The 25,285-nt window shown below is 47.1% G+C and overlaps 1 protein-coding gene across 4 annotated transcripts in view; it reads left to right on the top strand.

Annotated features, from left to right (window-relative positions):
• GABBR2 (gamma-aminobutyric acid type B receptor subunit 2) overlaps positions 1-25,285 on the top strand; it is a 370,697-nt gene that overhangs the window by 103,830 nt on the left and 241,582 nt on the right. For all 4 annotated transcript variants that reach the window (XM_086416036.1, XM_086416038.1, XM_086416039.1 and 1 more), the window contains exon 2: positions 14,155-14,292. In XM_086416036.1, the coding sequence (XP_086272162.1) occupies positions 14,155-14,292 (138 nt within the window). The remainder of the gene's footprint in view (positions 1-14,154; positions 14,293-25,285) is intronic.

Here is a 25,285-nt window from a genome sequence, read left to right as displayed (position 1 = left end):
TTTTAAGCCCTTTTAAGAACTCCCTGGAGCTTAAATTTTTTTCTGTTTGGGAGGATGAAGAAGTTCTGGAGAGAGTGGTTATGGTTATACAACATAGTGAGTGCAGTTAATGCCGCTGAGTTGTCACTTGAAAAATGGTTAAAATCATTAAACAATCAAACCAAAAGAAAAACTCCCCAGAGTCCGACTCAAGGCCCACCATGGCCACCCCAACCTCCCTTTCCAATTCCACCTCTCCTTTTTTTCTTATCTACAGAGTGCTCCAACTCGGAATGCCACTTGTTGTTCCCAAGACTTACCCCCACTTCTCCTGTTTCCTCGCCTCTCCTCTTGAAAATCCAGGACTGGATCTATTCCTTTACTCAGTGAAATTACCTTTTCTTCAACATCCTTCTGCAGGCCTCTGTCAGCATGACCACAGTGACAGGCAGCCCAGTGCTTTATGAGACATTTTACCCCATCTCTGGACAGCTCAGATTGTAAGAGATGAGAGTTAGGGTTTGGAGTGTGATTCTCTGGATTTGAGTTTTGGCTTCATGATTTACTAGTAGTGTGGCCTTGAGCTTGTCAGTTAAGCTCCCAGAACCTCTGTTTTCACCTCTGTTAACTGGGGACAATACAGGCAAACCTTGGAGATATTGTATATTTGGTTTGAGGACACCATAATAAAGCAAATGTCACAATAAAGCAAATCACACAATTTTTTTTTGTTTCCCAATGTGTATAAAAGTAATGTTTACACTATACCAGAGTCTAGTAAGTGTTCAGTAGCCTTGTGTCTAAAAAAAATCACATATCTTAATTTAAATATACTTTATTGCTAAAAAATGCTAACCCTCATCTGAGCTTTCAGTGGGTCAAATCTTTTTGCTGGTATAGGGTTTGCAATGTCATGAGAATTATCAGAATGTGGCGCAGAAACATGATGTGAGCAAATGCTGTTGAAAAAATGGCACTGATAGATCTCTCAACACAGAGTTGCCACAAACTTTCAATTTGTTTAAAAGAAAAAACACACAACATCTGCAAAGCACAATAAATCGAAGCTTAATAAAGCAAGGTATGTCTGAAATGGTATCCATCTCATAGAGGCATTGCAAATATTAAATGAGATACATTATAAAAAGAAAAGGAGACAATGGATATGCAGAATCTAGCATAGTGCCCAATACGTAGGTCAATGCTGAAGAAATGTTAGCTTGATATGTAAACATTGAATGAAGATCTGATGTATAAACCAAAACACAGACAGTTAGGGCAGGGAGGAACCTGCGAGATTGACTGTGGCAGCCGCTTGTAGTTCCCTAACAGCTAGTTCCCCTCCTCTGCTGGCCAAGTTGTGCCTCGTGTTCCTTGTACTTGGATGGGGCCAAGTCTGGCCAGTGAGTTCCATTTAATTGCTGGTTGACTCTCTCCAAAGTTTTCTTTTTCCTTCTCTCTTGGCAACAAGCAGCATTGAAGATGGCAGTTGTTCCATAAACTTGGGCCCCTGAGTGACTAGGGTGTGTCAAGCTCCCCCTTGCTAAGAGAGAAACCAAATTTTTCCTGGGATTCTCTATTGAGATTTGGGGGTATTTGTTGCTACAGCAGAGCCTAGCCTCTCCTGACTGATAAACCCACTCGCTCAACCTTCTTGTTTTATAAGTGATGCCCAGGTGAAGAGGTGGTCACAGGGGCCTGGGGCCCTCATGAAGCCCACATCCTGTGCCTGACATAGCTGGCTTTATTCTCTCTTTGGTGTCTTTCCTCAATGGTCTTCCCCATTACGGAGCCTCCCATTAAGGAGGCGACTGAGGTGACCTGTTTGACCGAGTCCCATTGACATCATGTACTGGTCAAACCCAAGCCTCCAAGCCCATTAGTTAATGGACCTCTGGGAGGTGAACCCCACTGTGGACTCATGTCCTTTCCAGAGTGTGGGGCCAGGTTGCTCATCAAGCCTCACACCTGGACCATTGCTCCCACCTGCCAGCTGGTTACCTTCTTCCCTGTCAGTGCTTTCTCCTCTACCCCAGCTGCCAGAGTCATCTGAGTCCAGCACAGCCTCCATCCTGGCATTCCCCTGTTTAAAGTTCAGCAGTGACTCCCGCTGCCTGGAGAAGAGAGAGTGCACCCTGCCTGGTGTTCATGGCTCCCCAGGGACCAGCGGGACGGACCCCGCTCGTGCATCTGACCCACGTGTCTCCTGCCACCTCCCTCTCCACCCTGTGCTCCCGCCCCAGAAGTGAGTACTCACTTCTTCTGTATGCATGCCCCACTCTGAGACTTTGCTCATGCTGGCATCTAGGCCCAGCCCACCACCTCACTCTCTTCCTTATCCTCCAAGGCTCAGCTCAAATGCCGCCTCCTCCAAGAAGTCTCAGTGAAATATCTCAGTGTGATTCGACCATTCCCTTCTTTTTGCATGACTTGTGTCTCTACCATAGTTCCCACTTTTATCCTGCCTTGTGTGGTGGCCTTTTGTTTCAGTCTTTTCTCCCCAGTGAATCGAGAGCGCCATCCTGGCCGAGACCGTATGTAACCTTTCTTGTGTCCCCATCACCTATCACAGGGTCTGGCTCTAAATCATCATCCCATGAGTGTGAATGGAACGAATGAGTGTTCTAAACCTCCGCTGCACCTCTTACTACATTCTGTGAAGTTATTCCTATACCTCCTCTAGACGATGAGTCCCCTGAGGACAGGGACCATGTCTTACCCTGTATGTAGCCCAGGCCCTCAGCAAATACTGGAGCAGTTCACCCCTCAGAAGAGCGTGCTGCAGAGGTGTATGTGGGGTAGAAAGGGGTGGAGAAGGCTTGGCAGCACATAGCTGGAGTGTGGTCCCTCCTCAGCAGGTGACCAGGTCCCCATCCCCAGGGCAAGGGCTGGCAACGTGTGATATTTGTGATACCTGCAGCGGGAGCACTCCCAACCCTCCTGACAAGCAGCCCGAATACGCTTTGTGTTCTTGACCCTGACTTTTTAAAATGTCACACCTGCATTTGTGGGGGTGGGGGGGGGTACTTATTGACAGCTAATTAGAAAACAGAACTGATCTCTACCAGTCTTTGAAAAATATTTTGTAAATTAGGTAATTGGCTTTCCCAGTGCAGAGGAGAGATATGTGCTGCGACTCCATCATCCTCAAATAACAGTCTGCAGCCAGCCAGGAATTCTGAGTGACAGCTTCAGGGAGAATACAGAAATGCCAGTTTTTCTCAGTATCCAAGATGGACAGTCTGGCTCTCTGGAGACTTATAGAAGCAGATGGTCTGTCCATCACCCTGGGGAAGGAGTGTGAAAAACTCAAGATGGCTGGAGTTAATAAGCTCTTTGGGACAGAGCTACGGCTATGGTTACTTTTATTTCAGGCTGTATCCACCAGCAGGGCTTGTATCTGCCATGCAACAGTAATTTTGTCCAGCCAGTACATACTAAACACCTGTCTGGAGCCAGGCCCTTTGTGGGCACAGGAGGGACAGAGGGGATGAAGACCTCCCAGTGCAGCAAATCTGAGTTCTATCTGGTCATGTCCCTTGAATTTTGGATTGACGTCAGTGTCCTGAATGAGAGGGCACAAATTTTAACTGCACAGCATAATTTCTTTCTACCTTTTCCCCTAATATATATATATATATATATATATATATTTGTCTCCAAATTCTTTTCACCTTGCTGTAATAATTTCCCAGGTGTGTTGATTTCCTTGCATTTCATCCTTCTTCTAGCAGGTGGTTAAGAATGTTACTGGTCAATGCAGTCTAACTGCAGTAAAAAACACCCCTGAATTCCAGCGGTTAATGTCGTAAGGTGATTTCTTGCTCATATCATAGTCAAGTGCAGGTCAGAGGATGTATTGGTTGGGTCCTCTGGGAAGCAGACGCCCAGAGTTAGAGGTGCTTTGGGAGAAATGCTCATGAAAGAAAGACGGGGAGAGCAGGAAAAGGCCAAGCAAGCCTTCAGAGTGTGGGCAGGTCTGCCACCTCTGAAAGGAGAAGGGGAAGGAAGGAGAGATGGTTAGAAAGAGACTCAGGCAATGGTGCAGCTCTGAGGAAGTCTCAGCCAGACCAAAGGGGCTCAAGATTGCCCATAGCTGAGTCTTGTGCTGACCGGAAATGATGGTGAGCATCTGTTTGGCTGCTATGCGTTGGGATTACCTGCGAAGAGTGAGTCATGTGCTGCAGGCACTGCTCCCAGAGCCTGTCACCTGGGAGCCTACCCACCCTCTGATGGTTTCTGTGGCAGCCGTGGTGCTCCTCCATGGTGGGCATAAGGATTTGGGGTTGGGAGGTCTAGGTCCTTGGTGTCTTCCCCACTCACACTGGATAGAAAGAGAGCACAGAGCACCTGTGGGAAGGCTTTCTATGCCAATCCTGGGCATAGCACGCATCCCCTTTGCTCGCATCCCATTGCCCAAAACTCAGTGGTCACACCTAGTTGCAAGGGAGACTGGGGAGTGGACTGTTGCTGTGCGTCCAGGGAGGACAGAATCCCAGGTCTGCTTACTCACTGTGTAAAGCTTTGAACAAATTACTTACCTCTCTGACCCTCAGTTTTTTCATCTATTAAAATATGGAAAATAACAAGACATGCTTCATAGTGTTGTTGGGGAGGATTGAGTTAATAAATATTAAAAAATTATAATAGTGTCTGGAACAAAAACGCTTTATAGAGATTGCTGTGCTATTATTACCATTCTTATTTTGAGATTTAATATGTCAGTAAATGTTTCTTGAGTAACTACTCTATTCAAGGAATTAAATGTCACAGGGACTTACTTGTTTCTCTTAGCACTTAGTGGATGCTCAGGAAATATTTGAATGAATTAATTTTAATGAAAAAATAATACAGTGTTTTGGATTCCGGTCGGCCATGATGCTGGACTAATTTTTAAACATGGTTTAACAATAATAAATGTTAATTCCTGTGCTTTGGCTCAGAAAGTCAATCACAGAAGAACAGAAAGAGATGAACTCAAATGATTGAGAAAGCATCTTGGAGTGTGAAAAGCCTACCAGTTTAAAAATGAGTTTCTGTGTATAAAAATAATATGTGCTTTAAAAATTCAAGTAAAACAAGTAAGTACAAAGAGGAGAACTTTTAAAAACTCACTCAAAATCTTTAACTTGAGATGACTTCTAGTCCAGACATCTCTCCATGCAGATGTTATGAGCAGAAAGATGGACAGAAACACTTTTATAAAAAGATCATTATTACATGTTATGTGAAGTTACTGTTAAATTTTATTCATCTGAATGTAACAGAAGAAAATAAGGAAGTGTAAAGCAGAAGGAATTGTCAACATTAAACAATTTTTATTCACTAGAGAAATTATTTGTTTTTAAAATATATGAGGGTAATAAAAGATTATGAGGAGCAGTGAGGTTAGAGTCCTGGCTTTTAAACTGGAGTTTTCTGCCTTAGATGGCCCCCATTAAAGGCCTTATATGGAAGGAGAGGAAATTAGCAATCTCACCACTTCTTTTCCCTCCTCCACATTCTGAATTTTATGTTACATTATTATCTTTACACTATTTCATGTTAAATGGGTCCATCTCTCATAGTCACTCCTTTTTATCACAAGCCTTCCTTTCCTGGGATCTATACTTTGATTCTTTTTGTGGGTGGCTGGATTTTTAACATCAAGTAGTTCCTTCCTTCCTCCTTTTTTTTTTTTTCTTTCTAAGAATGGTTCATAGGTGTTTTCTTACCAAGATTATGCATGCTGATTTAGTGATTTTCACTGATAGCAAACGCTGTGTGAAATAGGGCCTGTGGTCTGAGGCTGCGTTAATAGAAATCTGTGCTCAGAATGTGGGAGGTCACCATTTCATTTGTTTTAGCAACTGTGGCTAGGTATCCTCTAATCAAATCAATCAGGAAAAGACAAACAATCCAACAGAAAAGTGGGCAAAGTCACCGATCCAAAAGAGGAAGTAGAAACACAAACATATGAAAAAGTGACTTATCCTCTTCAATAATCAGGAACATACACATTGAAATGACATATCAAATACCCATAGGACTGGCAAAAACTAAAGTCAGTGAGGATGTGAGTAATGAGATATCTCAAATACTGCTGGTGGAGGTGTAAATGGATAAAATCACATTGACGAAATGTGGGAAATACTGGGAACAAGTGATTCCATTTCTGGGTTTATACCCTAGAGAAGCTCTACATATGTGTGGCAGGAGACACATACAGAAATGTTTAGCTGTCTTGTTTACAACAGCAACTAAATAAAATACTGGAAACAACCCAAGTATCCGTCAACAAGGAAATTAACAAATAAACCATGGCATGTTCACACAATGGAATACTACACAGCTGTCAAAATGAATGAACTTCAGCTTTATTCAACAATAGGAATCTCACAAACGTGATGTGACGCTATAAAAGCATGTTTCAGGCATGATTCCATTTACATATAGACTTAAAACAAAGTGAAATTAAATAATACAGTGTTTGGGAAACATACATATGATAATAAAGAAAAGCAAGGAAGGATAAACACAAAATTCAGACTGGGGATTCTTCCTTGTGAAGAGGAATATGGGCAGGGTAGGCACCAGGGGCTTCAGCATAAGCTGGGTGTTGGGCATACTGTATGTTCACATCCCTATTTTTCATGCTTTGTATAAGTTATATGTGCATATATATTCTTTCCTACGAGTGAAATATTTCATAATAAATTCTTATTTAAAATAAAACAGTGCTCTGAAATGACACTGCCTAGAGATGTAATTCTTACCATTTTTGACCTGGGGCAAATTTTTAAACTCCTCTGAAACTCCATTTCCTTCTATTTGAGATGGAAATAATATAGTACCTACTTTACATAATACTGTGAGGAATGAATAGGATAATTTATATGAAGTTCTTATTACCACGCTTGACACAGAGTGAGTACACGATATACATTAGCTCGTGTTGCTTTCCTGTGCAGGGCAGATGGAGGTATTTGGGGTGCTTCCCTAGAAATATCTGTCCTCTGAAGGCACTCCTGAGGATGTCCATAGACCAGAAGGATGTGAAATCATGTCATTCAGAGATATTTAGAAGAGCTAAGGGTCTACAGCCATATCCCCCTGAACATACCTGATCTCGTCTGATCTCCGAAGCCAAGCAGGGTTGGGCCTGATTATTACTTGGATGGGAGAAGAGCTTAGAGTCATTTGGCCTGAAAGCATCTCCTGGAGGCAAGCTGGCTGAGTTTAGGTATCTGAAGGGCTCTCGTGGGGGTGGAGGACTGCACATGTTCTGTGAGATTCCAGAGCAGGGGTAGGCAAACTGCAGTCAGTGGTCCAAATCCACCTGCTTCCTGTTTTGTAAATAAAAATTTATGGGATTGCACCTGTGTTCATTCATTTACATATTGTCTGTGGCTGCTTTCCTGCTCCAAAGGGTTGAGAAGTTGCAACAGAGACCGTGTAGCCCACAAAGCCTAAAAATTGCCTGGCCACTTAGAGGAAAAGTTTGCTGACCTTTGCTCTAGAATGAGAAGCTGGAATGGGGGATGCAAAAGCAGGGTAATTTCAAGACTAGGATAAGAACTTCTAAGAAGAGGAGTTGCCCTAAGGCAAAGTAGCTTCCTGGTGAGGTAGTGAGACCCCTGATACTGGAGGAATGTAAGCAGATGCTGACCACTCCAGGAGCAGGATGCACGGAGGATGACTTTGTACCAGGGGCATGAGCTGGACACGTTAGCTTTTACATTAACTCTGAAATTCTGTGCAGAGTAATTCCCAGTTTCAAATTGGTCGTTATTAACTCTGACATTTTCTTGGCGTTTCTACATTTTAACTCTCAGCAACATTTTCTTTGAAATTTTTCAGTCAAAAAGGTATTTTAATTCTTTAAAAATGAGATTTAAATGAAAATGGATTTTATTCTAGAGTTCTACTTTTTCATTTAAAAAAAAATGATTTTCATGGCTTTTGGATATGTTCCCACTTATAGGTGCTGAATTTTAAGAGCTTGTATGTGTCCATTATGATTTCTCTGTGACAAGTCCATCTTGGCAGGGGAGGAGAACCCTTTGGAAGTGAAATGGAAGGGAGTTTGGAGGTAGTGACCGTGAGCTCCTGGAGATGTGAAGTCAATGGCAGGCAAGGGGGTGGAAATCCTGACGAAGAGAAGGCAGGAAGGGAGCAGGGCGAGAGTGAAGACCTCCCATATCCCAGAGCCCGTGTCCAAGCGGCAAGACTCAGATCAGAGGCTGTAGCTAGTAATTTAGCCTTAAACTATTACAAGAGAACGTGAAGTCTGGTGGATTTAGCTCCCTATCTACCGGTCAGGTGTGCCTGTGCTGACTGTCAGAATACCCTGCAGAGGGGAGTGATGGGGAGGGAGGGGGCAGGGGAGGGGCAAGGGGAGGGATTCCTAGTGGGGGAGGAGGGGAAAGTAAGAGAACATGATAAAGTCTGTAGCTTTCTTAGAGGACACAAGGACCCCCTTTCAGGGGCTCTGAGAACAATTCTTCAAAAGCCAGATTGCTCAAAGACAACGTGTCATAAATAATTTCTCAGAATGATGGTTTTGCCCAGTGACCAGCTCACTAAAAGCCATCTGACAGACACCTTAAGTGGGGAATAGAAAAGCTTCAGCATTTTTCCTGGCTCATGGAGGGGGAGGTCTGGACCCCGCAAGAAGAGGACAGTAATAAACAGGCATTAGGGGAACATCCCCAAGTACAGCATTTAGGAAGAACTGAAATGTGAAATACAGTTGAAATTGACTTTCACTTGTGCCTCAAGGACAATCCTTGTGAAATAGCTATGTGAAGTGTCTGCAAGGAATCCCCTGAGAGACTCAAGTTTAGAGAAATCCCCCAGTGGTTTGGCGAATTGATCATCGGGCAAACTGATGTGCCATGGATGAACTTTCAGCGAGAGGCTTGTAGTGTGTGCTCAAGTACAGGCTCATCCAGGCTCTCCTGTGGGGCGCCCGCCCGCACTTCCCTGAGCCAGAGACAAAAATCATACACAGGCAAGGACCTCTGGGGTCATCTCCTTTGGGATTTTCAAACCTCTTTTTGCGGCTCTCCATGAAATCCTCTTTTCAAATTTAAGTATTATATGGCCCCTTGATGCTGTATATAGAACAGATAATGGAAAACTGCTGGTTGAAGTGAAAGTGAGGTGCCCAGAGCCTCTCTCACTGGCCCCCAAACATCTCTGCTGGGTCACAGGACCCTGATGGGCTGAATGTGAAAACCTCCACACTGGTCCAGCCACAGAGACTCAGCTTTGGTCAACTGGAGAGCCCATCTACTGGGGACACTGACCATGTCATCTCTGAAGATACAACATTAGAAATGAGGGGGAGTGGCATTAGCCTCTCAAACGAGACAGGTAGATGCATGTGATTTTTATGTTGTTACTCACTGTGGATGTGCTCTCTCAGGGAGCTGGAGAAGTGGCCTTCTTCCTTCCTTCCCATATTTCTCTCCTTTTCTTTCTTACTTGGTGCCCAGTAGAGTATTTCTCCCACCTCAGGTCAAGTATGCTGATCAGGAAGAGGCTTGGGCTTCTAGCACTGCCCTGAGGGGAATAGTCCTTTCTAGAATGCTGCTGACTTCCCTGCCCTTCACCCATTGAGCTGAGTTCTCTAGTCTATTGAGAAAGCTCTGAACTGGGGGTCCCGAACTATCTCCCGTAATCCTGAAAGGACAGTGGACAAGTCTCTTCACCGCTCTAGTCCTCATTGTCTGTATCTGAAAATGAGGGTGTTGGGTTGGCAATGCCCCCACATTTGGATCTTACACTCCAGCAAAGGCCAAAGAGACTGGGTCCCAGAGGAGCATGGAACAGCAATGTACATAGGTTAGAAAATGTGTTATTTTGCCACGTTAGGAAATAAAAACAAAATCCTGCTACTATCTGCAATTTTATAACAGAAGCACGTTTCAACACGATACAAACCACAAAGGATCTTCAAGGATAGTTGTCTAAATGGAGTATATTTAACGTTAAGGAAAATCTTGCTATATTATTCTTGTTTTTCTCATTTTACCTCACTACATTAGTTTTCTATTGATGCTGCAACAAATGTCCACAAATTTAAACACCACAACCACACATTGTCTCACAGTCCATGGTCCATAAGTCCAGGCCTGCATGACTCTGCTGAAACCTCTGCTCAGAGCTTCCCAAGGCCAAAATCAAGGTGTTAGCTGGGCTGGGTTCTGGAGGCCCGACTATTCAGATTATTGGCAGAATTCAGCTTCAAGCCAACAATAGCACGTCAAGTACATCTCATGCTTTGAATCTCTGATTACCCCTCTGCTGTCAGCCAGAAAACATCTCTGCTTTTCAGGGCTTGTGTGGATAAGTTGGGCCACCTGGGTAACACTTTAGGGTCAGCTGATCAGTAACCTTAATCACATCTTCAAAGTCCCATTTGCCACAAAACATAACAGATTCCTGAGAGTAAGACCATGGATGTCATGGGAGCCAGAACTCTGCCCTCCACACAGCTTGGTGAAAACTAAGTCAGATAAACTTTTGCAGCTCAAATACCCGTGGCCAAATATGCTCAGATTTTTGAGTTGACGTATTCAAAAGGTATCTGTTTGTGAGAAGCCAGGACATCATTATTAATGAAGACTCTTGCAGGGACTTGGTACTGGGGAAATGTTTGCTGAACAAACAGGTATTAATAAGTTCATTGTTGCTAATATTATTTTAATGCAACTTTGATTATAAATCTTATGGTACTGTATCATCATTGTCATTAGTACAGATTAGAAAGCAAACTAAAGTCATTATAGGAATGTATTAAAATGGAAAATGATTCAGTAAATCATGTTAGAAACAATTAAAACATGAACTGCTCTGTTATATCTGCCTGTGCTCTGCCCACGAAGGGAAGCGTTGCTTTCAATCAAGGAACAGGAACAATTATTAGAGGGCCCCAAGAAACAACAAGAATTTCATCTTTCTTCCTCCTGATCTCCCTCCTTCCTTCTTCCTTCCTTCCCATCTTTCTCTCCTTCTCTTTTTCTTGGCAAAAAGAAAAATTAGCTTGGCTAATTTTTATGCCTGCTAAGCCACTTCAGTCATGGCCAACTCTTTGCGACCCTATGGACTGTAACCTGTCAGGCTCCTCTGTCTATGGGACTCTCCAGGCAACAATACTGGAGTGGGTTGCCATGCTCTCTTCCAGGGGATCTTCCCGCCCAGGGATCTAACCCACATGTCTTAAGTCTTCTGCATTGGCAGGCAGGTTCTTTACCACTAGTGCCGCCTAGGAAGCCAGGTAGCTAAAAAATTTTAAATTAAATTAAAAATTTCAATCATTACTATCCACACTCTAGGCTGACGTTCAGAGTGCTCTTTGGCCTTAGCCCAGGCCACTTTGTCCTCATCCTAGATCTTAAGCACCCAGCCCCCAGAGCCCACCCTGGCACTCCCCCATGGTGCCTCTGCCCCAGCACTGAGCCCTGTCTACCCCCTACTGGGGCTGCCTGTACCCTTATCTCACTGGACAGTGAGATCTCTGAGGCCAGGAAGCACATATTGGCCATAGAACCAATCATGTTTCTATCCCTGTTGACGCCCACCGTGGGTCTCAGTCCAGAGTCTCTCAAACAGACAAGAAGAGAGCAACAGATACTACCCCACGTTGGCCGCACTTTACGGTCCCACTTTGAGGGGAAGGGAGGGGCAGCAAAGGGAATAAGGAAGACACAGAATGGACGAGAAGACAACACTAGGGAGAAAGTCATTGGGCCCCTCAGGCATCCAGCAGACCCTTCCTGAGTCCTTAGGGAGGCCCCTGGGTAAATCCTGGGGAGATAGGACCGGAAACAATGACCAAAAGCCTTGTCCTCAGGTGGCTTCTTTTTAATTAAAGGACAGTGAATATACAGACAAACAAAAGTAGAAAAGATGACTTCAGATAATTTTAGGAACTGCATCATAGCATTAAATAGGATGGCGTGTTAGAGAGTGACTGGGGGTGGGGACCATTTCCGGTAAGGCAACAGTGGAGACTTCCTTGAGGAGGTGACGGCTAAGCTGAGACTTGATGAGGAGTGAGCCATGCTGAGAACCAAGCAAATATTATTCTCGTCATAGTAAAAAGCAAGTGCCAAGGCCCAGAGGCAGGAAGGAAATTGCTTTTCCTTTCCAGGATCAAGAAGGAGGCTGGTGAGGCTGTACTTGGTGAGCGAGGGAGAGAGTGGAGGGAAATCAGGTCAGAGTGGGAGGCAGGGCTAGATCTTGTGGCTTCTTGCATCCATTATGTTAAGGAGGGTGAAGAATATCATACCAAACTATAGTCAGTAATACAAAATGGTTATTATATAACCCAGTTAGAGCATTTTCTAACAGCCCTGCTTTAGGGTTATCTGATGGGGAGGAGGGTGAAATTTAAGGCCCAGGCATCTTACAATTCTCTAAAACTGGTAAGATGTGCTGGTTTTCAATAATTTCTTTTTCTGTCCCTAAAGGTGATAGCTTTATTGCCCCATGGGGCATTAACCAGTTTTGTATCTAATTTAGCAATCTTATTTCTTGTTTTTCCATTCCCTATAAAAATCCCTATCTCAAATTTTCTTTTGAATCCACTTTGTTGTCCAGCAGATTCCCTTTATTAATGAGTTAAATAAAAGGTTGCTGTGTACCCACTATTGATTTTCATGAGAATTATGTTTTTAACCTTTTGAGAATTATATTCTGATAGGAGTTTGGGTTTTAAGTGCACAGAAAGCAGCAGAGTAAAAAGGACTAATTTATGTTTTACAAAGAAGCCTCAGACTGTGAGGTGATGAACAGGCTTAACTGGGTCTCAGGGGAGAAAGACACCCAGTTCGTAGCCAATCCCTCTGTCCAGGGAGAGACGGCCACTCGAGTGGATGAGAGAGGAGGAGGTGGAGAGGAGGGAGGTGGGCTGTGACTGACTCCCAACATGTGAGGACATTTGTCCTTGTTCATTTCCATAGTGGGTCACCAGAATCTGCTTTCTTCTCTCACGTGTGAGCTCCTTGGCAGGGGCTGTGTCCAAGTTTCTCTGTTTGTTCAGCCTCCAGTCCTGGGCTGAACACAGAGTGGTGCTTGGCGAGTGTCTGCTGAATGAATTCTTCCACTTAGATTCACCTCATGCTCCTCCTCCTTTTTTATTGTGATAAAATATATATAACATTTTAAAAATGCCACTGTATTTTTAGGTGTACAGTTCAGTGACATCAAGTATATTCACTCTGTTGTGCAACTACCACCCCCCATCCATTTCTAAAATGTTTCCATCATCCCAAACTGAAACGGAACTCATTAAACACTACCCTCCCCATTTCCCCCTCCCCCAGCCCCCGGTAACTTTCTATCTTTGTGAATTTGACTGTTATAGTTCCCTCATCTAAGAGGAATTTTACATTTGCCCAGTTGTGTCTGGCTTATTTCACTTAGCATAATGCCTTCAAGTTTCATCCATGTTTTAGCATGTGTCAGAATTCCCTTTCTTTTTTAAGGCGGAAGAATACTCCATTGTTTGTGTAAATCACAGTTTGTTCATCCATTCATCTCTTGATGAATATTTGGGTTGTTTACACTTTTCGGCTACTGTGAATAATGCTGCTGTGAACATGGGTATACAAATATCTCTTTGAGTCCCTGCTTTCAGTTCTTTGGGTATATACCCAGAAGCAGAATGCTGGATCCTATAATTCTGTTGAATTCTGATTTGGAGAACTGCAGTATTGTTTTCTGTAGGAGCTGCACCATTTTACATTCCTACCAGCAATGCACGAAGATTTCAATTTCTCCACATCCTTGCCAATATTTATTGTTTTCTGCGTTTTTGATAATAGCCATCCTAATGGGTGTGGATTTATCTTCTTTTAAAATACAGATGACCGTGATGGGAAAGGCCCAGGTTGAGGAGTTTTGGGGCCCTTTCCTCAGTGTGGTCCGAAGGAAGATAGCTAGGAGCCTGAGGTCCTAGATTTGGAGGGTGCTCAGAGGGAGAAGCAGGAAGAGGGGTACTGAGACCACACCTCACTGTGTTCACAGTATGGACTCAAGACTGGCTTAAAGCGAGGCCTCACGACGGGAGAACTGACACCCAGGTTTCCCATGAGGGAGCTCTGTTTGTGTGAATGCACCATAGGGCCCTTGTCCCTGGGGAAAGCTGTTTCTAATTTTGGCTTCTCTTTCTGTGTTGCTCCCCAGTGTGATAATGCAAAAGGGTTGAAAGCCTTCTACGATGCAATAAAATACGGGCCGAACCACTTGATGGTGTTTGGAGGAGTCTGTCCGTCTGTTACGTCCATCATCGCAGAGTCCCTCCAAGGCTGGAATCTGGTACAGGTAAGGTCTGGGCCACCTTTGGTTGGGGAGCTGTCTTTGGCCACTAGTCTTTCTCAGGGATGGTTCCTTGCCCAAGATGCTTCCTAAATTGCCAGGTTCAGGCCTCCCCTGCTCTTTTCTGGATGATTGCACAGCCTCCCACTGTCCTCAGCTCCTGGCCTGATTCTCTGTCCTGTCCTGGCCAACACAGTGGGTCTCTAAAGGGTAGCCCTGACACCATCACTATGTGTTTGAGATACATCAGTGACTCCCTAGCATGACTTTCAGGGCCATCGACATCCAGCTAGTCCTCCTATCCAGTCTCATCTTCTATCCCTGCCACTCACTCCATGTACCCAGCTTTCCTTAAGTACACCCAAGACCTTCAGGCCTCAGAATCCTGCTCTAGCTATTTCCTTAACCAGGTGATCCAGACCTCCCTCCCCCAATGAAATTATTCGGTCTGCTAAGACTGCCTTTCTCCTTGGTTAAGCCTTTCCTGGCACTTCTGGCTGTTACTCACTCTTTACACTGGCAAATGTTATACACTGTCAAATGTTTCACCAGTGGGTATATGGTCTGTTGCAGGTGAAAATCACCAGTGCTAACACTTATTTGGAATGTGAGAGAAAAATATAAAAAATGCGAACCTAGGATGAGTGGTGGCCCAGGCACATGTTTTATTTCTTCACTTCATCCATCCATCTGCCATCCATTCATCCATGCAACAAATATAATACAACTTACTATGTGCCTGGAATTTGGGTAGACACTGGGGATACAGTGTTGGACAGGACAGGCATGGTTCCTACCCTTTCAGAGCTTTCATTCTAGGAGGGAGGCAGGCAGTAAGCAAATAAACAAGTAGTAATAATACTAAGAGCAATACTTGTATAGTATGTATGTCGGACTTGCAACATATCAGACACCATTCTGAGCTTGTATTTTCATTAACTCATTTACTAACTATAACTGCTGTATGCTGTCGGTACTATTAGTATCCCATTTTATAGATAAGGAGACCAAGGCACCCAGAAGCTAAATAACTTGCCCAAGGACCCACAACTCATAGGTAATACAGCCAAGATTTAAACTCAGGCAGTTTGACCCTTGAAATAAGATTGGGGTAAGGAAACGGCTAGAATAGAGGTAAACAGGCTGAGGGGATAGACAGTGGCTGTCCCCTCAACAGGAAAGGCCCCTCGGAGGAGCTTGGACCTGAAGGGCGAGAAAGGGTTGGTTGGATGAAGTCAGGATGTAATAGCAAATGCAGACAGCCTGTGAGGGGAACGAACCTGGCTTGTTGGGGGAACAGCAAAGAGGTCATTGGGGCTGGAGTGTGGGAGTGGTGGGTGAGGGGTCAGGGTGGTGAGAATGACAATGAAGGGGTGGGCAGGAGCCAGTCCCCAGGGAAGTCTGGTTTCATTCTGTTCACGGTGATTGAAGTCTTCTCTGAGTCCAGCCCTGGGTGTATGGGGTGCTGAGGGTAGAGCCCCAAGCTGGTGGCCCAGAGGGAGGGAAGCAGCAGTGGCAGAGCTGTGACAAGGGAAGGGTGGGGTCCCAAGGGAGAGCCACCCACTCAGCCAGCCCTGGGTTCAGGAGGGCTTCTCAGGGGAGGTGACGTGGAGCTGGCTGCAAGGGAGGAGAGGGCGTTGGACAGCTGGTGACGTGGGGGAGAGCGCTGCTGACAGAGGAAACTGGGCGGGCAAAAGCCGGAGGTGGGAAGGAACGTGGGCTCGGGGAGCAGTGAGTCATTCACTGTGGCCGGAGCAGGCCACGCTGAGTGTGGGCGAATGCAACCATGGTTGAGGCCGGGAAAGCAGCTCAGCGTGCTTTGGTGCAAACCTAGCCACATGATGGGACGCAGCGCGGTTCAAGTGTGCCGAGGGCCCCTGGCTTCCCAGGGGCACCTGTCTGTGGTGCCGCAGACAGCCTTGAGACCTTAGTGGAATCAAGAACCTTCTCTGTCCTTGAGCAGCCTCCCCAGCTCCCAGGAGCACACCAGACTCCTGCTGGTTGCGCCCAGTGCTGCCTCTCTAAACCTCAGCCTTCCCGTGTACAGCAGGGCAGTAGAGGGTGGACCTCACAGGGCTGCTGTGTGGGCTGAACTGTTAAACAGGGATTAGAACCGTGCCCTGGCATGTCCTCAGCAATAAGGGTTTCTTGCTTTGTTGTTGTCGACACCCCTGCCCCGCCTTCTGCTGCTCCCAGAGTTGAATACCCACTTGAATACCCCCACTACGTAGCATTCCTTGTCTTTCCTGAAACACTGTTCCCACCACCTGAAATATCCCATTCTCCCCGTGACCTATATGCCAAGACCAATCCAATCTCAGAGGTCCAGATTAAATGCTGCCTCATCTAGGAAGCCTTTCCTTATTGCACTGTCCAAAGTAGCCGCTCTGGAAATTCTTTTCCTCCTTTCCCCTGTTTATTTCTAGCAGAGCATGTACACCGCCCACCCCACCCCAAACCCTCCCCTCCTCTTAGGACTTTGCGGATATGGGGACGTATTTAGTTGGGCTGTGAATTCCTTGAGGACAGAAAACGGACCTGGGTTACTCCTGTTTTTTCTGGTGCCTCTCACTTCACAGATCTTATTAGGTGTCTATTGAGTAGTCAGAGGGAGGGAGGCTCCGAGGGATGGAAGGATCTGCAGATGGATGTTTTGCCCCAACATGAGAGACCACGTTCCCTGGAAAATCTCCATCCAGAGAGGAATCTAGGAGCTTCCTGGACTTCTCATAGCCTCACTTGGAACTGTCTGCCCCTCAGAATTCTCTAGGAGCTGCAGGAGCAAGCACAGTGTTGCACACTCCTGGCTTGGCAGCTAGTAGCTCTGCAGCCTTAGTATGCACAAGAGGGCCTCTGGCCTAGAGAAGTTGACAAGACAAGAAATGGGTTATGAGGTGCGGGCTGTGTTATTTATTGCTTCCCTGATGGCTCAGTGGGTAAAGAATCTGCCTGCAATGCAGGAGACAGGAAATGCTGATTCGATCCCTGGGTCAGGAAGATCCTCTAGAGGAAATGACAACCCACTCCAGTATTCTCGCCTGAAAAATCCCATGGACAGAGGAGACTGGCGGGTCCGTAGGGTCTCAAAGAATCGGATAAGACTGAAGCGACTTAGCACTCATACATACAATGCAGAAACAGTATATCTGTGGTAATACAATTTCATGAGTGTGGTAGAATTAGGAAAAATACAGGTTTCTTAGGAGAATGATAATGAAAAAAAGATTGAGGAACGTATATGGTTCTACATCACTTCCATATCACATACCGTGTTCCATTAATAAGTGAATTACACTGTGCAGAGAATAGTCTATCCTGTATCCAGGTGTTTCCTACTAGACTATAAGCTTCTTGGGGGCAGAGGACTCTCATTTTCTTCATCTCCTAGTTACCAGTGCCTATCACAAGGCGTGCCTGGTACCAAGTAGGTCCTCACAGAGTGCTACACTGAACTAAGTGCAGGGAATAAGCTGAGGACTCTGAAACCCTCCATGGCAGAGTTTCTCACAATGTGGACTTGACCACGAAGAGGCCAAGGACTTGGGAGAAAAATGCAGATCCTCAGCCTCCAGCTCAGCAGAATCCCTCTGCATTGTCAACAGGGTGATTCTCGTACTCCATCCCCCCCTGCCCTAGGCATCTGCTACCAGACTCTGGGGCAGATCCAGGGCTCCAGCTGTGCATGGGTGAGGGACACCGAGGGGCTAAGAACTGGGCAGTGCCCAGCAATTTGGCGAGTTCCAGGGACCTGAATCACAGGGTGAGCTCAGAATAGACTTCTCCCAGCCTGAGAAGCCAGGCAAGGAGAAGGGAGGAACAAAGATGTGGGTCCCAATGGAGAGTAGCTCTGGAGGATTTCTGAGCCCCCTACTCTTTGAGAACACAGCCCCACTTGCTGTGGATTGGATTCTGGGGGTCCTCTGCCCCCTCCCCCGCCCCCTGAGGCTGAGTTTGAAAAGACGGTGGGTGAGTGAGTCTGCCATTGCTCAAGGGATTTGATCAATCCCTTAACTTATTCAAAACTGGGCTCTGAAACAGAGTTTCACAAATGGGAAAATGCATGTAATTTGTGTAATTGAAAAGGAGCTCTGACTGCCCTTTAGGGGAACAATGCTTGCTGGACAGAGACAGTCTGGAATGCGCAATCAGTTGCTTCTGTTTCCTGGTGCTACAAAAATAGAGATTTGCGCCACAAAGGGGTGAAAATTCATCCTGGTGCTAAAATCAGTTAAATTTAACTTTTGCCTTTTGCCGGGCTTCTTGATTCATGGTTGCTGCATCAAGAGGCTAATATTGTTTAAGTCGTGATGTGAGTCACTGGGAGCGTCAGCTCCTCCAACTAGAGGGGAGGATCTTCATGGAGTCTAGGGCAGGCAATGCGGGCTCTGTCCCTGTCGTCCTGGTCAGATCCCATTCAGGGTGTGGGCTCAGATCTGGGCCTCACCTCAGGGGAAGCCCACCAGGGTATGGCCTTGGGGGCATCTGGGGAGGGTAGAGTTCTGGCTGTTGGAGAACTGAGAATGTTCAGACTGGAGAGCCTGCAGGGTGCTGGGGAGGACAGAGGAGTCCTAGCTGCCTGAGCTGCATGGCTCTTTGAGAGACGTTGCTGGGTTTCTGAGATGTGGGTGGGGAGATGCAGGAGCCTGGCTGAAGTGAGAGGGAAGCAGGGCTTCCCTGCCCTTGCTGCTGGAGGCATCGGGCACAGAGCAGGCTTCCTGGCTGCGAAGTAGTGAGTTCCCTGTTGCCCCGTTGCCCCGCACATTCTGGTCTCATCCAGTCCTACTGTTAGGGAGATTTAATACCCAGAGTAGGCATACACCAGGTTGCTGACTGTCACACTATATGGTGAGCGTCTTTTATGAGGGCCAAAGATGTGCTCGTGTTAGTGCAAATTTCCGGGCTCCACGCTGAGCAGGTCCAGGTTAAGGGATTCATCACATCCTTCAAGGATGGTGGACCCCACTCCTCACCCCCACTGTCGTTTCAGGTGGCACAGATGCAGTTGGTTTCTGGGAACTTGCTAGGCCAGGTGATCTCTAAGTCCTGCTCGTTTCCCAAACCTCAGAATGCTGATGAGTGCTGCTGGCTCACACAAGTTTAATTTACGCAGCCCCGGTTGGAAAGAGGACATGGAGACAGCAGGTGCTGCTGCTGGGGCCAGCATCCCAGGACAAAGCCCTCAGCCCACGGCGTGGCAAGAAGTTCTCCTTCACCTCACCCCTCTCTTTGTCACCCACCTGCTCCTTCATCCAGCGGCCACTTACAGGCTGTCTCCTCAGTCCGTGGTCCCTCCGCCTGGCAGAGCTCGCTCATTCTTCCAGATGCGGTTTGGCCACTTCTTCCTCTGTGAAGCTTCCTGTTCCTTCCCCCGTGCTCCCTTACCTGCCTAGTTTTCCCATGGCGTTTGCTGCCTTGTGCCTGCGCCTCCTTCCACACCCGCCCTCAAGCGGCCAGAGGTCAGGGCCTGGTGTGGTCCTGACTCAGATCCTGAGTGGTCCCTGGAGCTGGATGCCTGACTTCTGCACCTTAGGCTCATCCCTAATGATGAGGGCAGACTCAGACTCAGAGGGACCCGAGGGCTTTCCAGCTGCAGCCCCTTGGTAAAAGGACATGAAGGGACATCTGAAATGATCTCTGGCTTGGCTTTAGCCCACATCTCGCATTTCTGGCCCTGATGCTCTGTAACTGATATGTTTCCTTTGAAAATGTTTTCAGACCTGCTCAGAATCCTTTCCTCGGAGATCTGAAGGTGGCTAGCTTCTGACTCTGCCTTGCACAGTTTTGGAGATGTTCTATAAACCTCCCCCAATGTAGTCTGTCCCCCTGAAAGCATGGAGCCTGGGGATGAGTGGGAGGATTTGAATCTGGGTGGGGAAGATGGAGACAGGGTAGCCTGAACAAGAGATGGAAGCAAAGCCAGCAAAAATGCAAGAGACGTGGCCAGAGAGGGTTCACACTCTGAGACCAGGACAAAATTCTTTCTAGGGAGTGAGATGATAGTGGTCTCAGCTTGCAGACAGAAATAGTCTCGCTGATGAAAATAAAGTCAGGTTCCTGAAGGGATAAAGGGCTGCTTGCTGGAAAATGCAAACACTCTTTCGTCAAGAACCGTATCCCGCAGAGCCTGTCCTTTAAAAGGCAGCTGGAGCAGATTATTAAATTGCAGATGCGTTTCTCCTGGCACTGTCCCAAGCCTCCCCTCAGCGGGTAGCCCACCCTGCCCCCTGGACGGCCCTGACACTCCCTCGAGGACCTTCCTGGGCAGGACCATTTCAGTTTGTGTGATGGGGCGGTCTCCTTGGCAGAGCTCTCATGAGGGAGTGGAGGTGAGGAGGGCATGCGGACGGGAGAACCCTGACTGTGTAAATGTTGGCACATTTAGGACTTGATTTCTGAAAAATCTGAATCATGCTTGGTTTTGACATTAAAAAAACAAATCTGTGAAAACCCTTAAATCAGGCCCTTTGCTATTTACTGAATTCTAGCATAGCTCTAAACTGTTGGTCAATGCCATTTCTGTTATAGGAACAGAAAATTTGTCATCTGACTTGATTTTCTCACGTGATTATCTTATGAAAGCTATTGGTTGCCTGAGAAATCAAGAGGCCGTTTCTTACTTAGCTGTGGTTTGTGGACTTCGGTATGTATTCATAGAAAGGCATCAGGTCTTAGCAATCACTGGGTCTGTTCTCTCCCCTGCATAGACTGGGAGCAGAGGCCCAAAGTGGGTAGGATCTTAACCAAGTGCTCACAGCAAAGCTGGATCCCGTGGCTCACTCTCCAGGGCTTTGTAATTACCCCCTGGTCTTATTTTCTCTTTCTCAGCCTCACTTTTTTCTCTCATGTAAAATGGAAATAGCAAAGTAGCCTCATATGTTCTGTACAGCTGTGAGAATCAATGAAGGTGTTTCCTTTTTTAGCTGAAAGCACCTTTAGAGACTGCAGAACAGTAGCTGCTCTTATGATGTCATGATATGACAATGTCACAGTGAGAGAGACTCCTCCCAGAAGCAGACCTCTGATGATAGCCCCCATTTTGCATCAACAGCAAAGGTTACTTACTCTGGCACTGCAGATCCGAAACAAAGACATAGCGGGCAGGATGGGGGTTCTTCAGCAAGACACTCAAAGTGCACATGACCTCTGCTTCTCAGCCCTCTAGGGTCAAAATCCAACAGGCTGGAATCCTGCCACCGCCCAGCCCACGTGACTGCCACGCCCTTGCCATGGAGTGGGCGATGGGAACTGTGGACCTGATTGAAAACCACTTAGGAGCTGTGGCGTGCTTAGGCATGGCTAGGAACTTTGCTGCTGCTGCACAGCTCTCTAAGAAAGAGAATGGAGGCCAATAATCCAGGGCGGGTTGGAGCCATTTCTTGGCACTGGTCTCCAGAGGGGCCATTTAGCACATTAATAATCTATGAGATGCTTCCACCTTCTGGATTCATTAAAAAAAGAAAGAAAGAAAGAAAGGTGGGGGAGGAGAAAGAGAAGAAATATTAAAAGCGTGCACTATGGGCTATGTGGCGGGGGGTGGGGAAACCCTGAGGACTGGAGATTACGGATGGCCCTTCATGTCAGTGACATTGGAGGCCTGGTGCAGTAAAGGAAGGTTCTGAGAGCACGTGGAGGGGCGTTCATGAGGGGATCGAAGGTTTCCAGCTATTGGTTTGCATGCAAATGGGTGGGAGGAAGTATGAGCCCTCAGCCAGGATCCTGGCAGAACCCATTGATAGTCTGTGGGGAAAGGAAAGTGCACTGTTTCCGTTCATTCATGCTCATATTTACTTATTCATTCCTTTATTTAACAAGTGCAGTGCCTGCTGTGCACTCTCCCAGACCAGCGCAAATTCCACTGCTCAATGCTGCTACCCCAGGACAGGTGGGTGCTGGCAGAAGAGCAGTTAGGCCTAGTAGCCAGAACAGAGGCCGGGAATCTAGAAGCTCTGGGTCTTTGTCCCTCCTATGTCTCTCTCTGATAGTAGGCTTGGGCAAATTGGCAAGCTCCTGGAGCCTCACAGAACTCATCTGTGAAATGGGCTAACTAAACCTGCCCTTCTGGGGCCCCTGAGAACATCAGGTAGGACAGGGAAGGCGGAGCAGCTGATGGCCCTTTTCAGACTGCAGCCCCTATAGATTAAGGTTCATGTTACCATTACTGACGCTTTTGGCATCTGAAATACCAGCCAGGCCCCAGGCAAGGGGAAACTCCTTGAAAAACTATGTCTCCATTTGTCTCTAGATTAAAAGGTTTGTGGGTGAAATGAACTATCACAAACCGGGAAGGTGATTCAGAACAGTGAGATTAAAACAGAGACCCTGCAGGAGAGGCCAAACAAGCCCAAGGCATCTGTAAGCAACGTGCACACCCTCTTTCCTGGTTGAGTTTTCAGAGAAGCAGAAGCAAAGAAGGGCACGATGTTATCGAGTGCATAGCGGTCTCCAGTCTATTCCTGCCAACGACCCAACCCATATCTTTCTTGTCCATCTGCTAAAAGATTCAATTCAGGGTTCTGACCCCCATTTTTAATTCAAGACCACGGTATCTAAAGTAATATCAGTTCCCAGCGTGTAACTCCAATGGCCTCATTGTTGATGCGTCTCTCACCGCCTGGAAATATGCTGGGTGTAAATAATTCATTCTAAATAAATAAATTACTCGCACTGCTTACGGTACGGCTGATGCTGCTAGGAAGCAGCACAACTGCACATTATGTTGAGTCGAGTCTGGAATTACAAGTTGAATCTGGAAAGAACTGGAAAGGGAATCAGAAAAGGAAGTCCCTCCAGGAGGACCAGTGTCACCAGTAAAACAGGGTGACAGGACAAAGTACACGTGTGCTCGGTCGTGTCCGACTCTTTGTGACCCCATGGACTGTAGCCCACTAGGTTCCTCTGTCTGGGGGATTCTCAGGCAAGAATGCTGGAGCGGATTGCAATTTCCTTCTCCAATGCATGAAAGTGAAAAGTGAAAGTGAAGTCGCTCAGTCGTGTCCGACTCTTCTCGACCCCATGGACTGCAGCCTACCAGGCTCCTCCGTCCGTGGGATTTTCCAGGCAAGAGTACTGGAGTGGGGTGCCATCGCCTTTTCCAGATTCAGGCTGAGGATCCGCTTTTGGAATGTCAGAGTGGAAATGCAGTTGCAGTACTGTTCTCAGCTCCTCTGGACATCCCTGCAGTCAGCATCAGGGGCCACAGGGCTCTTGTCCAACTGTGCTGCTCGAGCCTTAGTGTGACAGGCTTACCTGGGAGGCTGTCTCAGCAATGGTGGCCAGGAGCACACAGGGGACCTGTAGTTCCACGCAGGGAACAAGGGAGAGGGCACTGGGTCAACACGAGGACTCCTGGCTGGCCATCCTGGGCCTGCCGTCTTCAGCTGGATGGCTTTATGCAAACCACCTCCCCTTGCTGGAGCCTGAACATCCTATCTGTGATTGTCTGCCTTCCTCCCAGGACTGTGGTGACACTCGTGTGGGGCAAAGCCTGGGGTGTTTGGTTGCTCTGGGGCAAAAAAAACAGGGTTTGTGTTACAGTGTGGCACTGACGGCCCCTTCCTTGTCCTGTTTGATAAGGTGGGCTTGTGCCCATTTGTATAGATGAGGAAACGGAGGCCCAGAGGGGCTAACATGCTTGGCCAACTCTTAATAGTAGCAGTGTTTTTCTTGGGCTTTGGTCACATGGGCTGGGATTCCCATCCAGGCTCTGGAACTTGTTAGCAGGTGGTCATGGACAGAGAACCCTGGTGTGCTGCAGTCCATGGGGTCGTAAAGAGTCAGACATGACCAAGTGACTGAACTGAGCTGTTTGGCAGATTACTTAGCCTTTCCCATGCTCGGCTCCTTGTTCGTGACCTCGGTGGCACTGTGCTGACCTGGCTGGTTGTAAGATGACCTGATATGACCCATGCTCATACTCCTTCAAGGACCAGGGCACCCACATGGCCTCCTGCTCTGCCTCCCAGCTAGGGGCAGGGTCGTGGGGTCTGGGCCGGCTCCCTAATGCTGGTTGTGTAGCCTCGGTGCATCCCTTTCTGGGCCCCTATCATCGACGGAGAGGGGTGGGCCAGCTGATGGGCCAGATAACCTTGATAGTTGTGTCCTGATTCTCTGTATCTCCTGTGGCTCAGAGCCATCAGCACCTGCCTTCACCCTGGTAGCTTCCCTCCTGGGCCCTGCATGCGATTCCCTCCCCCAGGGGCTCACAGCCTGGGGCCTGGTTATCCTTCCATTTCTAAGCGGCTTACCACTTAGGCGTGGCAGTATGCCCCAGAGCTCTCCAGGCAGAGAACCCTGCCCTACAAGGGGAAGGAAGTGACCCCAGAGAGGTGAGACAGCCTGCATGAGGTCACACCGCAAACGGTGACAGAGCTGCGGTGCCAGGATTCTGTTGGGTCCCCCTCTCTTCCCTCCCGTATTCTGAGGGATAGAACCTGCTCTATGCAGCTCCCAGGCCCTTGCCTGTGCTGTGTCCACTGCTCGTGCCCTCTCGATTCCCCTCTGCACCTGGCAGAGTCCTCTGCATTTTCTGATATTTAGTTCAAGTGCCGTCTCCTTGCAGATCTCTGATCTTCCCCAACCTGCTCCAGCTGTAGGAGCTCCTTGCCACCTCTCTTTGCCTTTTCTTCACTTATTTCATCTCTGCCATTTCTTCAGTAGATTGCAGTTCTCTGATGAGGTTTGCATGTTACCCACCACACTGTGAACTCCTTCTGTGAACTCCTTGAGTCCTGGCTGTACCCAAAGGACCTTGTATAGGACCTGGCACTTAGTCAGTACTCAGAAAACATGAGTGAACACATCTGGGTGGCATGTTACAAAACCAATTTGCAGTACCACTGGCCTACATTTCAATGGCCTTGGCCATGGGGCAGGCACAGTTCTAAACACTGCATAAATGAGCTCATTTTCTCCACACACCAACCCCACAAGCTGGACACACTCTCCTCATTTCACAGATGAAGAGACAGAGGCACAGAGAGCCTTGTGTCTTGCCAAGGGA

The sequence above is a fragment of the Bos grunniens genome, chromosome 8, assembly GCF_055505025.1.
Source record: "Bos grunniens cultivar Pamir isolate PY7600 chromosome 8, Bosgru_T2T1.0, whole genome shotgun sequence".
NCBI lineage: Eukaryota > Metazoa > Chordata > Mammalia > Artiodactyla > Bovidae > Bos > Bos grunniens.
The sequence above is the reverse complement of the archived record's forward strand: the minus strand, read 5'-3'. Positions and strand labels throughout refer to the sequence as shown.